Here is a 15,189-nt window from a genome sequence, read left to right on the forward strand (position 1 = left end):
CTGCGGGTGTGATAGGCAGTCACGCTACTTCTGCACAGGATGTGATGATCTTGCCAGGCTGTTGCGTAGATATGTTGTACACGGCAGTGCTAGTATAGCCGTAACCCCGGGTCCATTCCTATACCCAGACCCGTGAAGCCGATTGGTCCATACGTTGCACCCTCTCTACACCTCGAGACCCATTAATGGCTTGACAATGGCTGCCTCCCCAGGAGATGAATGGGGGACGAGCATTGGCTTGGGGCCCAACTTTCAACAGTAGTGACTTGCCACCCGACTCACTGTTGACCATCATCTGATACCTGGACAAGAAAGCAAGACTATGAACACGGACGTCGAAAAGCCTATAGGATCTGGCCAGTTGCATGAGACGAGCCAGTCTTGTGAAGATGACATGGACAAATCTCGTGGCGCAGAAGAAAATTAATTCGCAGGCGACGACAATGACAACCCAAAGATCGTGAAGGGCGACGATTCGGATGGCCATGTGAATTGGAGCAAGTGGCAGGTCCCGGCCATGCTCTCTCTTTCGGGCCTCTATGTTGGTATGTGCTTCCTCCCGCTTGCTCTACTGAATGGAGGGCCACGCAAACTCGTGCTTCAGAAACTGACGTATCTGACACGCAACAGGTTCGCAACTACCCCTCCTCCTCGGTGCAGGGAGCCTTCCGTACATTGTCAAGACATCGGGGATCGACCATCGACTCTTGGTTCCCGGTGGCATACTCTCTAACTCTCTCTCCTGTCTCGCCCTTCAGCGGGTAATCATCTACAAGGCGTGTTCGGACGTCGCAACATTGCACTCGTAGGGGGTTCCATCCTCGGCGTCGGGATCATTGTGGTGGCCACGTCCCGCACCATGCGCTGGTGACCGCAACACCGGACAATCCAGTTCGTACCGTGGCGTTCGGGACGATCAGCGGATTCTCCACAAACCAGTCCCACTGTCCTGGCCTGAGATCACCAAAGGAAGGCAAATGCATGCTGGGATATGGATTGCAGGTTTCAAAGCTTCATGTCTCTCCCTACATTAGGCCAGCCAGTCTACATCGGTCCCGTCCCAGGGTATCATGCCATCCACGTTTTCGTCAAACCCTTCGATCCCGATACTGCCAAAGTTCCACTGTGACGTCGCATCGACGCTGTCGGGGTTGAACGTCGAATCCCACATGATCTCATCTACGGCGACGTCGAAGGGGTGATTGTCGTTTGGACTGATCAGCTCCCGCCAACTGTTCTCCGCATCGGTGGCACACCCATCGATGTCGGCGCGATGCAGGTCCGTCGACAGAGTGGGATCGCTCTGCAGACCGTGGATTTGCTGTGAATTCACCGTGGTGGCGGGTGTTGGCAGTGATTCATCCCGGACCGACAGAGTCTTGGACGAGTCTACCGGCTGAATCCGACACTCCAATTCGAAGGCTCGGGGTCTGGCTCCATTTCCTGCGTAAAGCCGCACGGCACCCTGCTGGGGCAGCACAATCCGTATCTTCGCATGGTTGAGCATAGCCTCAACCAGGAGTGCCACCCAGTCTGCAGCCACGTACACCTTCTGGAGCGTCTTGAGAGAAATGAGGAGGCTGTTGACGTTGTCTCGCGCTCTCACCATCTCGTCGTCGTGGGCCGGATTTCCTTTGCCGCGGTGGGCCTTTTGAACGATAGACTTGATGCGTAGAGCGTTGTTGATGATGCTGGGCACCAGCATTGTGATTGCAGTGACAGGGAGGTAGCGCACGAGGCCTTTGTCATTCAAGAAGGCCGAGATCCTGGCGATGCTGCTCGCCGAATCCGAAACCTGGTCCTGGGAGTGGCGGGACTTGTTCTGGGAACGATGCAGTGCGGAAACAGCGGTGTAGTAGCACATGTGCAAGACGGCGCGTTGGACGACCACACTCGGCGCTCTGGAGGAGTCGGTCTTGATTCCTTGTCTCTCCCTCGCAGGTCGAATGTCTTGAACAATGTCAGCCCACCCCGAATGCCGCGGTTTCGGCAGTTCGTCCCAAAAGCGGACTGAACGAGGGAGAGTGTCGTACCACTCCTGGAGTGTCGACTCGAGGGGCGATATAGCAGACTCGGTTGGCGTGGCGGTAGTCGGCTCCGAGTTCGGACTGTGGACGGGGAAGAGCATGGCCGGCAAAGTCGTCCTGGCAGCTCTGTTTCGAGTCCCAGAAGGCGGTCTGAGCGGAGAGTACTGGGCAGACATAATGGTTCCTATCACGATGCAGAGCTTGAGGAATGAGATGAAGATTTCTGCCAACTCAGTCTGCGTGGTCCGGTCGTAGCAGGACAGATGGAGTCGACGGTGTGAAGACGTATCCGAGTTCAGCGAAGTGCAGGGACTGTCAATCTCCATGTCTTCCACTGTCGGCAAAGGGACATTGAATTCCTCTCCCTGTATCCGTAATGGGCGACTCAGATAGAGAGAAATAACCCGGTCTCGCAAGAAGCAGCACCACCACAGCCGCTTCCGCAGACTCTTCTTTTTGGGCGGGAGCGGCAGAGACGCGGGATCTTGGTTCAGTCCGATTGTCTGGGCGAGGGAGATGCCGATGTTGACCCAATGCCAGGTTTGTTTGTGGGCGTCTTGTGTTTGCCTATCGGACCAAAAGCTCATGAGCAACACAGATTGAATGATAGTGATGCTGTCGTATTCAAAATCCATGTCGTATAGAAGCTATCTGCGTGAGCTCGATGTCCGACCACAAGAGTAAGCGGGGATATACCTTTGCCTTTTCGAAGAAAGCCTTTCGAGCCGTCTTCAGGTTGGCATATCCTGCTTCCCTGACAAGGCTTTCATCGACGAACGGAACCGCGGCAAACAAGACGCTATGAAACAGTAGTAAGCTGAGTTGCGGCCCAGATTGATAGCTGCTGGCCCCATCTACCACGATCAGGAGCTCGGCCGGGTCGAGCAGAGGGAGGAAAGGGTGAATATATTCGAAGTAACATCGGATGGTTTCATTTAGAAGTCTTTCGTGAGGCAGATCCAGGGCACCCTTGCTTCTCAGATATGCTATATCTGCGTCTGTAAAGCGTTTGGGGAGTGGCTGGAAGAATGCTCGCAGTTCTCGTGGAGGGATACCTTCTGGAGGTTGAACTAACGGCATCTGGAGTCTGTCCAGACCCGGCGGCACGTCCCCTAAGGATGTCATTGAATTCAGGACGGCCATGGCGTTGTTAGATATCTTGGTCGATGGTTGAACGCCATGTTGAATGCTTTCGCTTCGGCCGGCGTAGAAGAGATGATCCTGTTCTGGTCTGTCATCAAAGGGCCTGCCAGGTGCATGCTCGCGGCAAGATCTGTCTTCTAGCCCAAGATACCACTCTCGGTGCTTCCTGCGACAAAGAACGGTCAGTGCGCTCTACACAGCTAGCTGTCACTTACCTGCCACGACGGCACCGCGCCATGAGACAGGGTGTCTCGTCCACCTCGCAGTTGCGGCATGGTGAGCCACGAATGGTGACATCGCATCGGACCTTGCGGGCGCGGCAGTTCTCACAGGCTTTTCCTGCTCGACGTTGACGGACAGGCTTGTGGTGCACCGAGACGTTCGGTGTTTTCTGAGAGGAAGGAATCATTGCAGAGACAGTAGCAAAGGTGTCTTGTATCTGAATTTCTGCAACGTCCAAGGTGGTACCTGAAGAGCCAGAGGCGAGAGCACAAAGTCGACAGCGATGAACAAGCGTCGAGAGGCCCAACGCGGGACGTCGGGATGCTGGAGCCTTGCACGTCTTCCCCGGTTGATTCGTCCAAGGTGGCTCCATCCCCCGCATTCTACCTCCTTTGAGTTTTTTGTATAGCCGATATCCGAGGGGCCTGGCCTGGGGGAACGAAGCCATGCTTGCAATGGTATAGTCTGCTCCAAAACGCTGTGGAATCAAGCCCGCCTTGCCTGATTCGGAATGTATATCGGGGGGTAGTTGGATAAATCTTATGGACCAACTGCCCTATATATCTCCTGCTGGTAGCTCCCTCGGGTTCCAAGCAGAGAGAGGCACACGCACACACGTGGAAAAGAAGCACGCAGCTAGGCAGGAACATGATCTCGGAATGAAGATGGACTGGAGGGAAGAATTCACTACTCTATCAAAGCGTCATGTCTGATGTATTGTATCGACAGGGCATTGAACCAAAGTAGCCATGGCGGCAGGTATGATAGGTAGGTAGGTAGTCAATCCGCATTCTCATCTTCGTCTCACTCCTCCCGGCGGCGATGAAGCCAAACCCTCCTCACTCAAATCGATCTTGACGTTTCGGTGCCCTGGTCCCTGCTCTGTGCCGATTGACCAATTCTTAGGAAGTCCGCCAATCTTTAGACATGTGCCATTGGGAATACGAATAACTTCGACGGCACACACATGCCGTGCTAAATCAATAACTGCCACGCATGCGAAAAAGGGCTTTCTGTCTGGTGTCGTGTGGATCGTACCAAAGTCCATCCCAATCAGGAACGTGGCGACACTGATTCGACCCCCATTTGGCCATAACGATCGTCATCCGTGTCGTATGCAACGTCCCAAGGAAACCGACCGAGGGGGTTTCAGCGTCGCTCACTTCCGCCTTCCAGCCCGCCCTTGCATCGGAAAGGGAACCTGGCGAGGTCTTCTCAACATCGGCGGTACTTGACAAACAGGTCGGAACTGAGCACGTTGGATGACCGGCCGGGTCAAGCTTTGGTCCCGCCGAGGACCACAAGCCACGACAGTATGATACAGACACGTCTGTCAGACTTTCAAGATTTGATGCTCCATAGACATCAATCCACGGCATCGAATCCGTATCTCCTCGCAACGTTCGCATTTTGAGCTCGGGGATAAACCACGTATTTTGATGGCAGCTAGCCACGTGGCTTGCTCTGCTGGCTGATCCTGTAATTCGGTTCGCTCATGGAGAAGGAAACTCATCAACGACACTCCTCTCTGATTCCTCAAACGTGCTTGCGAGTCTCGTAGCATCCTGGGGGGCGGCAAGAGAATCCCCCTTTGTTGCGTGCTGTAATTCATTCAGGGTGTGGTATAACCAGTCCTTCTGACGCTGCCTTTGAGGTGTTGTGTTCGCTCCAGATTCCAAGCGATAGCGACGGTGTCAGAGGATCTTGCGTATAGCGTCTCAAACGCTCCTGGGATAATGCAATTGTGAAGAGCCTGGCTCGCATTGTATGCGAGCAGCGTTCCGAACGACTGGAGGGATTCCGGCGGAAGCAACTTCTGATATCCAGCGTACTGAGACGAGTTGGTCCGTGCCTTTTCGAGTCAGGAGTATATATGATTTCGAACTGCATACAGACAGCGTTGACAATCCGCGAGCATTCCTCACTGCGATGAGGAAAATTTCTCGGTGAATGTGTCGTAGTCAAAGAGCAGGTCATCGTGTGGTAGAAACGCCAACTGGGCTTCGATTCAGGGCCGACTCTATGCCGCTGAATGAACAGCCCAGCTGTGATTGGGAACCAGGCAGGGACCAGCATGGGGCCCTAAGCATATGCTGGGTGTAGATAGCAGCTGTGTTCAGACCAGGCAGAGACCAGCATGAGGACCCAAGCATATGCTGGGTGAAGATAGCAGCTGTGATTGAGACCAGGCAGGGACCAGGATGTGGCCCAAAACAGATGCTCAGATGATTCGGGGAGAAACAGATGGTCGAGTCGTCGATGCGGTTCTCTGAGTCAATGGAAAGAAAGGACATGATCGAGATAGCTCGTGCTGGCAACATCTGGTGCGTTGATCAACGAATCGGCATTGCCGTCCTGTGTCTAATCCATGTCGCTGGTGCTTTACACCCCCATAACCCCCGCGGCGCCCGGCTATGGTTTGCTGCACAGTCTCGCGCGCAGACCGGAGCCCGAGGTGAGTGGGGAGTGGGATGCCCCGTCCAAATGCATCCCACTCTCGGCGACTTGGAAGTCGAATTTGCTGGGCGGGATATTTCGACTGATCAGACCGGGTGCCGGAAGACTCCAGAACACAATCAGAAGCAGCAGATATGGTGGGGTTGTGATGTATATATATATATATATATATATATTAGTGGGGAGTGGCTGAGATTGGTCCTCTGGTTGACACCTTTAGCATGTTCATCCGCTCGATGTTGCAGCGGTTCTCGACGGATCGTTTGCTTTTTGCTCCGCGTGTCCACCGATCTTTCTGCGGAATGCTGTTCAAAACAAGGCGGCCTGCTTCGCGGCGGATATGATAGGAGTGCGCCGGGGCTAAAAGGTGGGACGGACATGGTCTTGAGGTCAGGATGAGGCAGTATACGGTGGCATGTTATGATGATGGTTGCATTCTCGACGACTGTGGCATGGATCATGGTTTGCTCTGGCAATGCTGGCGTGACTCTGCTTGTTCGCAAAATTCTTCATCGATGGTTCGAGAGGTGCCGCCATGACTCGATTGCTGCCTGTGAATCAGCTTCCGTCTCGAATCGTAAGAATGAACAGACCGGTTACTCACCTGCTTCGTCGAGGGGAAAGTGATGGAGTGATGATGGTCATATCCGAATCCATCCATCGTGATGCTGCTGTGTGAAGAGGCACGGAGACTGACTGAACATCAGACAATGCTTCGAATGGCAAAGGTCGCAATGCTGATATATAAGGAGATGATCAAAAGCCAACCACCAACGCCTGGTCTTCCTACAAGGAATGTTGAAAAAATAGTTGCTGAGTGAGACAGCAGTCGTCTTATAAGGTCGAGCGGCGGTGAGGAGCAGAGAGGTGCTGAAACCAGCTTTTGTTTGCTCAATCCCTCCGAGTCCGGCGGTCTGTGGTCGAGACAGAAATCAGCAAACATGGCCCACCACTCATCTCAGTCTTTGGAGCAGAGAGATTGGACGAGAAGAGACTGGCTCGGTGGCACAGATATCGTCATATCATTACGCTGTACGCAGCAGCTTGTCCAGTGTCCAATGGCAAATCCCAGAATCTTGCTCCTCCAGATGTGTCCAGCCTTTCCAAAACACCACACCGCCTGGCCTCCCGGTTAGGCACTTGCCTGTGTTTCTATTCCAGCCTCCTTTTCTGGCGCAGGGGGATTGGGAGTCAGCGTGCCGCTCGCTTCGCTGATGGTCTCAGTCGTGAAGTTCTTGTCTCTCTTCCAACTCTTGCTGCTCTTCGCACTCTTGGAGCTAGAATGGCTCGTCAGCCGGGACAGAACCGACCCGCTGTCTCCCTTGTCTGCGTGACTACTGCCAACGCTTGACCTCGATTCGACCATCTTCAATTCCGGTTTCATCTCATTCCATCTTCTGACCACTTCTACCTTCTCCTCTTCCGTGGCCTTGCTCGCTTCCCCAAACCCTTCGATATACCTCGTGGCAAGGATGTAACTCAGCGTCGGGTCCCCGTCCAATCTCTTCTTGATCGCTTCGTACAAAACCCTCGTTCCATATGCAGCGTGACCAATCACCAGTCCCCTCGGGGCAAACAGTAAGTGCCCAATGCCCCTTCCCAGGCCCTTTCCGAACCCTTTCCAGCCGTCGGATTTGGCCCCCTTGTAGGGTTCGTAGACCACTCCGGCCCAAGCCTTCGCTATGTTGATGGGCGCATGCACAATTCTGGAAGTGATGGAGCCCATGGTACTCAGCATCGGATTGGGTCCCGCGACATGAGAACTGATGGCACCGAATTCGACGGGGTATTCGCAGGGACGGTAGATGGTGAGTTGGTTCACGTCCAACAATCCTTCATTGCCCAGCACTGTGGCCGCAAAAGCGCTCAATCGGACATCTTCCGTGGTGGACCCTTTCGTCCTGACAGACCAGACCGCTGGATGTGAGGGTGCCAGCATACAGCGGATGCGGTCAAGGTCCATTTGTGCGTGGAAGCTCGCCGCCCCGACTTCAGTGCCCTTTTCTTCCTTGATGCGCTCACCCAGTTCGCGAGCCCGCTCCAAAGTCTCGGGCTTCAGCGCTTCGAGGATCGCATCCGCCAGTCGATCTGCGGTCAGTTCCTTGGAGGGAATCGGCGTCGGGCCCGCGCCGGCCCTGGCCACCATGGCTCCCCAGAAGGGCTGGTCGCCAAAGAAAGGGACAATCACTGTCGGCCGACCCAAGGCGATCCCAGCCGCGGTCGTACCAGCGCCACCGTGATGCACGACGCAGGAAACGTGTTGGAATAACCAGTCATGTGGTACGTTGCCCAGCATATACACATTGTCAGGTTTGCCCAGGTCGTCTCCTCCCAACCCACCCCATCCCTTGGATACCAAAGCACGTTGTCCAGTCTTCTTGACTGCGTCGAAGATGAGTTTTGTCATGGCGTTGGGATCGTCCACGACGATGGAACCGAAGCCGATGTAAACGGGCGGTGGGCCTGCCGCGAGGAACTCGGCCAGAGAAGGGTCTGGCTGGTAATTTGACGCCAACGAGAGAAAGTAGAACCCTGCAATGGTAATGTGAGGGCCCCAGTCCTTAGGCTTGGGAATGAGTGCTGGAGACCTGATCTGCGTGATTAATCAAGAGCCCACGACGCTCAACTTTGGCAGACTCACCAGCAGTAAGTATAAGGTATCCGTAGACGATGAAGCATGTCAGTTGCCGCCGCCTGGGAAAGGATATGCAGACCCAGCGTCTCTTTTCTGAACTTGTTCGTGATGTCGCCCAGGCCTTCCCAGGTCATCATATCGACTAGCGTATAGCTCATCTCGTTGGTCATGCTTCCGCTGGCCTTTGACGACTTGATGTTCGCGATGGGCTGCGGAAACTCTCGCGTCGGCGACCAGGGCATCCTACCATCAACTACACTCAGCAATGACCCGAAAGCACGAAGACTCACTTACGTGAACATCAGATGCAACGGAATGCCCAGCTTCTCGGCGCAATGGATGTGTGCAAAGCTAGGCGGATTCGCAATGATCGCATGTGCGACGAACGGTTTCTTCTTGGGCGCTGCTCCCGTTCCGCCTTCCTCCTCCTTCACCTCGTCGAAGTCGGCGCACGACCTCCAACACCCTTCGAGAATCTCGGCCATGCCTCTGCGTCTCTTCCCCACATCGCCTTCCTTGATGGATTTCATCCCGGGGATCAACCCGGGGTTCTTGACCATGAAGGCCATGAGTTCCGCAGGGTCGCCGCCAATGTCGAAGAATTCGAGCCCATTCTCCTCGACGAACTTCTTGAAGGTCCCGTGCGTCGCGAGACGGACGCGGTGGCCGTACTGGTTCTTCAGGACCAGCCCGAGGGCGACGAACGGCTGGACGTCGCCGCGCGACCCGACGACTTGGACGACGACATTGAGGGGCGGAGGGGTCCTGGAGGGTCTGCGACTCGCCTCTAAGAGAGTATGGGCTGTCTGAGGAGGGGCGGCGAGTCCCTCTTGGACTCGGGAGAGCTGGAGTTGTTCGATCTGGTCGGCGAGGAGTTGGTTGATTTCTTGGATGGTGATGTTGACGCGGCCATCGTCTGGTGCTCTCGTCAATGATGCCACCCCATACAAGTAAAGAGAGGAACTACCGACCTCCAACTTTGGTTTGCGTCGTGACTCCATTCTGTTGCTCGTCAAGAGTCCCTGCAGCGTCGACCGCGGGTGGCTGTTGCTTCACGTCGGATGCCATGTCGTCGATTGCTCGTCTTTAGGATGCTGGGAGGCTGATTATGGCCGTGACGCTGCGTGCTCTCATGTCATGGAAGGGCTTCCCTGAGTCGAGAGACAGCCATCTCTTGCAGCTCCATCTCCGAAAAGGGTAGATGGTTTGAGAGTCCCCTACGAGTCCACACCAGGGAACAGCAAGTGATAAGAGGCGGGAATTGGAGGGGCAGCACAGGGGAGGGCGGCAAGGTGGACTACTGCGATCTGCGCCCACCATTTAGCCAGCGATCGCAGCATGCGTCAGGCCTTAGCCTGTTTCTCATACCCGCCTGCACTCTGGGGCCGTTGCTGGCCCGGTCGACCATCCCTGAACGATCCCAAGCCGGCCTGGCGAGATTGTCCAGTGCCTGAAACTTATTGCTTGATTGGCTTTGCGAAAGCTTGACCAACATGAACCGGGCTTAATCAGCACCGCTGCTTTGATTGAGTTGCCCAACTAACGGTGAGCCGCAGTTCCTCCTCGAGCCCGATTGAGCATGAAGCGCGAATACGAGCGAAAGACACGTCGCGGCCCTTCCAGCCTCACAACTGGAGGCTCCCTCACCGCGCCGTACCCAGAAATTGTCGGTGGAACAAAGAGGGGGGTTGTTGATCTACAAGCACCATACGCGGACTCGCACTCTGGATCGACAACAAGATGAGGGTGCGAAATTGAATTAGATTTAGGTCACAAGTCAAAAGAGCAACTGGGAGAAAGAAGACCCAGGGCACTGGTCGATCAATAACTTAACTTCTCACCACCCTGCTGTTCTTCAGGCGGAAACACCTCGTCCAGATACTTCAACAGACTCACTTGCGCCATGTTCGCGTGCACATTCATTCCCAACTTCTCCGTCAATTCCTGCGACAGCTCCTTTTTGACTTCCTCGGGCATCTTAGCCGTCCAATTGACTTGCTGCCTCAAGAAAGGCACGGTATAGTACCCGAAGAGTAACGCCCTGTCTTTGTCCTTGGTCACGTTGGAGCCCGAAGTGTGCCACACACGTCCATTCATGAGCACGATACTGCCCGCCTTGGCCTCGAAGGGCCTCAGTAGCGAGCGTGCGTTCTTAGGGATGTCTTCGCGTGTCGTCCACTTGTCGCTCCCCGGGATGAAAAGCGTGGCCCCGTTCTCGAGGTACACGTCCTCCAGGCACCAGATGACGTTCATCGCCCACGTGGACATCCAGGGCTCGGGCATCACCAGGGACTGATCACTGTGCAGGGCCATGCTCTTGGAGCCGGGCCGGGCGATGTTGGCGGTTAAATTGCTGATCAGCCAGTTCTCGCCCAGCACCTTCTCCACCATCTTGACGGCGACGGGATGCTGGATCAGGTCGCGGAAGATCTTGTCGAGGGCCATGAGGTAGAAGACGCGGATGTTGGAGGCGTTTGGGTCGAGGATCGGCATGTATGTGTCGTCGCCCTGCTTGCGGAAGTTCTCGGCCGCCGCCCACAGGTGCGAGAGCACGAGCGAGTTTTCCTCGGGCGAGAGCACGTCCGGGATCACGGCCCAGCCATGCTCCTGGAGGTGCTCTTGCGCGGCGATGATGGTGGACTCTGGAGTGCGAGACCCGAATTGAATGTCGGGTGAAGTTTTGGGGTCGGTGCTGGGGTCGATGGAGCCCATCCTGCCTGCAAAGACGCTGACAACAGCCCAAAGCGCGACGTTGGTTACCACTAGTGCCCAGTCTCGTCGTTCTAGCTTCTATCGACGTATGTTGTCGTCCGCTGTCGTCTCCCCAGATCCGTCCCACAATGGGAAAAAGGCTCTCGTAACGTTTCAATGTCCGGCCTACGCACGATGCAAAGGTTTGACCCAACACGTCCAAGGTGTGTTCCGACTGAATTCTTCGTTTCCAATTGCAGACTTGAAGACTTGAGAAACGGCGCCTTGATCCTCAATCATATAAACCAACCTGAGCACGCGTCTCCCCGCATCCCCCCAGTTGCATTGCAGCCTCCAGCATAACATTCAGACCCCGGATAACCCCATGTGGCACATCTTCTTGGTCCTCGGCTGAACCCAACATCAAGACTGCACAAATACCAATGAGGGTGTACAGAAGCACCGTCGATGACTAAGACAAGGTTGACTCAACCATGCTCCAGGAACAAGTTGGGTAAAGGATTGTCGAGTAAGACTCGGAATGAATACAATTCTGCCATGTAACTATCCTCATCAGGGTATACATGCCCAGGCAAATGAGAGATCAATGTAACCTCTCAAGCTTCAACGGGTTCGCAGTGTCTGTTGACGACGCTGGATTGACCCCACCGATCCAGCAGAGTCTGAAGGCATCGGCTCCTCGATTTTACGCAAAAGATGTGCCGTTCAGACCGCTTTTATGAATGCCCCAGTGATTTCCGCATCAATCTGAGGGAAGCTGGGGTGTCCAGCCACCCAACCCGCTCCGCCATGCTTCCCAACACATTGCTAAGAGGGTGATTGGAACTCCTGCCCAATGATCGCTAAGAATACAGAATAGTTGACCCTTGGCCCCTTGGGTGACGACTATATGCGACCCCATGCACTGCCAAAGTTAATGCTGTTTCTCATTCTCAACCTTGGCATGTCATCGTCGTTAGCAGACGACTCCCCTTGTTGCTCGCTCGCTTTCTGTTCGTCGTTGTTGCCGGATAAACTGGACTCGACCTTGTCCTGGTGTTCTTTCTCTTCAATGAGCTTACCATCGAGGATGTTCAAGAATGCAACGGATTCGACGGTCTTGGCGTTGGGATCAAGCATGAGCGGTCCTTTCAGAGCGGGATCATGATGTGTCTCGTGAATTGGCTCCTGCTCCGGCTCCTCTTCTATCACTTGCTTCTCCTTTTCCTTTTCCTCGGGGGCGGAAGAGAACGAAAAGTAAGAGTCAGAGTGTTCCGAAGGACGGAGGGGTGGACGGGTGGTGGGGGCGGGAGCAGCAGGTTCTTCTTGCTTTGGAGTCAATGCGCTACTCGCGACGTCCGAGGATAGAGTGCCATCGAACGCCATCGGGGTGTGACCAGCATGCCGTTTTAACTTTTCATCCAGCGGTGAAATGAGAGAGTTGACGTCGAGTCTCAGAGCCTCGTCTTTGGTGGTGTGTGGTACAGGTGACAGCGCGGGACTAGCGAACTGCGGACTGGTAATCTCCTTGTCGAACGAGGAGGTCAAGGCGGCCGATTTGAGGGTAATTCCATCCAGCGTGTTGTCCACCTGTTCAATGGGAATCGGGATATTCTCTTGGCCGCCAGAAGTGGGCGAGACCTCCTTGGAGAGAGCGGGCATGGCCTCATCCTCGGAAATGCTTGGCAGGTGACACACTTCATCCTCACTGGCAAAGACTCTGGTTACAGGAGGAGTGGATTCGGGGCCTTTCCAGACCGGCGGTTCAGCAATGGTTGGTTCGGGAGAGATACGAGAGCGGTGTTTGCCATTAACTCCAAACGGCTGAAAGTCTGATCTGAAAGAGTGAAAACTCGGGGCAGACGAGTCGTTGCTTGATCTCCTCTTAGGGTCTCTGCTCTTGTTGAGTTTCTGCTCCAACTCGCCGATACGAGCCTTGAGCGCAGTCCGTTCAATGTCCCAGGCTTTCCGCTCGCTTTCGTGAGACTGTCTTAGCTGCGTGTTCCACAACCGGCATTGCTCCATGTAGGCCGTGATGTCCACTTCAGGCGTGGGATTCGTCATCTGAAACCCATGCTTTGGTAGTTGGCTGGCCGAAGATATCGGGTCAAGGAGAGGCACATGTGTAGTGGCTATCGAGTGACGGCCTTGAATCGGCATCGAGGGAGGGTCTGAGAAACGAACGGCCCTGGGATCATGAGACGAGCTGTTTGTCCGAGGGTGGTTGAGAGGAGAAAAATTGTCTGGATCATGCTCGAGGGCTGGGGTAGGATCGAAGGCGTGGGTTGGAGATCGGGGAGCCATCTGTGGGCTGGGGACAATACGACGGTGTGTCAGACACTCAAGACGTGTGTAGTGCAAGGAATATATTTTCAAGATGTCGTCGTCTGAACCCCGTCGACGTGAGCCCAAAGAGTGTAGAACTGGCGTCGTGGGTGACCAAAGTCGAAGACCTGTGGATGACGTCTGAGATGGACAAGCGCCGAGGCCTGGAAGCGAGATGACAGGCAAATGCAGTCAAAAATATAGACGAGATTGTCGATGCGGACGTGAAGATGATGCTGCTGCTGATGCTGATATTGACGACACGTACATGGAGAATGAAGAGAGAGCGCGAGAGAGTCAAATGGGAGAGGGGACAACAGAGAGGGTGTGAGGTTGAGTTGGCAGGAGCCCAGCGAGGTGAGGTTGAAATTGTGGGCAGTAGCGACTGGTGTTGAACTCGCAGGCCTCGTACCGAGTCAACTTTTCGTGCTGGCAGTCGCAGTCTAGATGGCGCAGGGGAAGGGGAGGTGCACGTATGTACGAGTGATGGCAGTAACTAGAGTCGCAATTGGAAAAAGAGTGGATTGAAGCGATAAACAAAAAGCCTCGTGGCATCCTCTGTTCGTCTCGCCTCTCTTTTTGGGATGACGTTGGTCCGTGCCTGAAGCCGAGATGGGTGGATTTTGTGTGTGTTTGTGTGTGGCATTCTGGGGGGGGGAGCAGAGACTGGGTCACTTTTGCGATCTGCCATCTGGCTGCCATCCGTAGCAGGGAGAGAAATTTTGGAGCTTGGGCGCAATGGGCGGAGCTGGGGGCGACTAGCTGCCCCTAGAGGCTGTGATCTGCATGGGTGCAACATGGATCCATCTGCCGGAAGAGAGCCAACGGGGGGGGGTTGAGGGTCAGGGAGTCACCTACTCGTAAACAGCCAACGGGGGGGGGCGCTGATGGGGCCCACTGGGTGTCAGGGTCCAACTGGCACAGTCCCCCAGTGCTCCATTAGCAGCGCCGCTCAAGCCACCGTCTCGGGCGCCAAATGCCCCGAAGAACACATGTCGGCGCCCTGTTAGAGGCCTCTCCCGGGGCTGCCAGCGAATTTCTGGGAACTGCCGATTAGTGGCCGCTCTAGCCGCATGCAAGCGCCGAAGACTCGAGAGCAGAGCTAACAAAGGGAGAAATAAGGAGGCACCAGAGGCAGTAGAGCATGCCAAGCGGGGGCTCCTTCCTCGCACTCACTCCCATCCTCGGCCACCCACGCATCCTCTGTGCCTCTCCGTCTTCCACAAGGGATTTTTCTTCGTCTTCCACAAGGGATTTTTCTTCGTCTTCCTTACTCGTAATTCACTCACCTCGCTTGTGGTTGCCCAGTGCTGGTGGCATGGAGACTCTCCAGCTCTCAAGGGACACGCGATATACATCCAAAAAGGAAGCCTCAAGCTCGCAGGAGCAAGGCAATTTATTTGTCAGCGCCATTCGTCACCCACACAACAGGAAAGACAAGTATTGGCTGTCACCACGCCAGATCCCACGCGCCCTGGTGAAAGATGGTTGTTTAGAGGAAAAGAGCGAGGAAACTACTGATCCAATGACTATTTACCCTATTTATACCTGTCATGGACTCGCAATCGGCTGCTTGGCCACGCTCTCGGGCGCAAAGGGTGAAGCATTCACTTCCACCTAACCGAGGCCATCGCTTCGTCTCAATCAAGGAAAAGGTGGTATCCAAGTTTGTATGAGAAATGCTGTTCA

At 54.8% G+C, this 15,189-nt stretch overlaps 5 protein-coding genes across 5 annotated transcripts; all 5 read right to left on the minus strand.

Moving 5' to 3' along the window:
- Nucleotides 1-1,016: 1,016 nt before the first annotated feature.
- Nucleotides 1,017-3,445, minus strand: PV07_06770 (uncharacterized protein; the record flags this gene model as incomplete). Its single annotated transcript, XM_016393785.1, has 3 exons — nucleotides 1,017-2,674; nucleotides 2,724-3,248; nucleotides 3,386-3,445. The coding sequence occupies 3 exons, from the start codon at nucleotides 3,443-3,445 to the stop codon at nucleotides 1,031-1,033; spliced, it is 2,229 nt and encodes a 742-aa protein (XP_016247204.1). The 3' UTR covers nucleotides 1,017-1,030.
- Nucleotides 3,446-4,861: 1,416 nt separating this feature from the next.
- Nucleotides 4,862-5,717, minus strand: PV07_06771 (uncharacterized protein). Its single transcript, XM_016393786.1, has one exon. The coding sequence runs from the start codon at nucleotides 5,466-5,468 to the stop codon at nucleotides 5,001-5,003; it is 468 nt and encodes a 155-aa protein (XP_016247205.1). The 5' UTR covers nucleotides 5,469-5,717; the 3' UTR covers nucleotides 4,862-5,000.
- A 314-nt stretch (nucleotides 5,718-6,031) lies between these two features.
- PV07_06772 (uncharacterized protein) lies at nucleotides 6,032-9,743 on the minus strand. The gene is made up of 5 exons (XM_016393787.1): nucleotides 9,456-9,743; nucleotides 8,779-9,400; nucleotides 8,491-8,727; nucleotides 6,454-8,437; nucleotides 6,032-6,396 (listed from the first exon to the last, which is right to left on the minus strand). The coding sequence occupies exons 1-4, from the start codon at nucleotides 9,550-9,552 to the stop codon at nucleotides 6,982-6,984; spliced, it is 2,412 nt and encodes an 803-aa protein (XP_016247206.1). The 5' UTR covers nucleotides 9,553-9,743; the 3' UTR covers nucleotides 6,032-6,396; nucleotides 6,454-6,981.
- Nucleotides 9,744-10,305: 562 nt separating this feature from the next.
- On the minus strand, nucleotides 10,306-11,222 carry PV07_06773 (uncharacterized protein; the record flags this gene model as incomplete). Its single annotated transcript, XM_016393788.1, has 1 exon — nucleotides 10,306-11,222. The coding sequence occupies exon 1, from the start codon at nucleotides 11,194-11,196 to the stop codon at nucleotides 10,306-10,308; it is 891 nt and encodes a 296-aa protein (XP_016247207.1). The 5' UTR covers nucleotides 11,197-11,222.
- A 419-nt stretch (nucleotides 11,223-11,641) lies between these two features.
- On the minus strand, nucleotides 11,642-14,112 carry PV07_06774 (uncharacterized protein). Its single transcript, XM_016393789.1, has one exon. The coding sequence runs from the start codon at nucleotides 13,477-13,479 to the stop codon at nucleotides 12,082-12,084; it is 1,398 nt and encodes a 465-aa protein (XP_016247208.1). The 5' UTR covers nucleotides 13,480-14,112; the 3' UTR covers nucleotides 11,642-12,081.
- Nucleotides 14,113-15,189: the final 1,077 nt, after the last annotated feature.

This window comes from Cladophialophora immunda (assembly GCF_000835495.1).
Source record: "Cladophialophora immunda strain CBS 83496 unplaced genomic scaffold supercont1.4, whole genome shotgun sequence".
Taxonomy (NCBI): domain Eukaryota; kingdom Fungi; phylum Ascomycota; class Eurotiomycetes; order Chaetothyriales; family Herpotrichiellaceae; genus Cladophialophora; species Cladophialophora immunda.

Bases quoted from the DNA above. Each gene is read 5' to 3' on its own strand.
- PV07_06774 (XM_016393789.1), bottom strand. From the start codon at position 13,479: ATGGCTCCCCGATCTCCAACCCACGCCTTCGATCCTACCCCAGCCCTC.
- PV07_06772 (XM_016393787.1), bottom strand. From the start codon at position 9,552: ATGGCATCCGACGTGAAGCAACAGCCACCCGCGGTCGACGCTGCAGGG. The intron at 8,728-8,778 runs GTAAGTGAGTCT...AGTTGATGGTAG, and splicing joins CCGTTGCATCTGATGTTCAC to GATGCCCTGGTCGCCGACGC. The intron at 8,438-8,490 runs GTGAGTCTGCCA...CACGCAGATCAG, and splicing joins ATACCTTATACTTACTGCTG to GTCTCCAGCACTCATTCCCA.
- PV07_06771 (XM_016393786.1), bottom strand. From the start codon at position 5,468: ATGCTGGTCCCTGCCTGGTTCCCAATCACAGCTGGGCTGTTCATTCAG.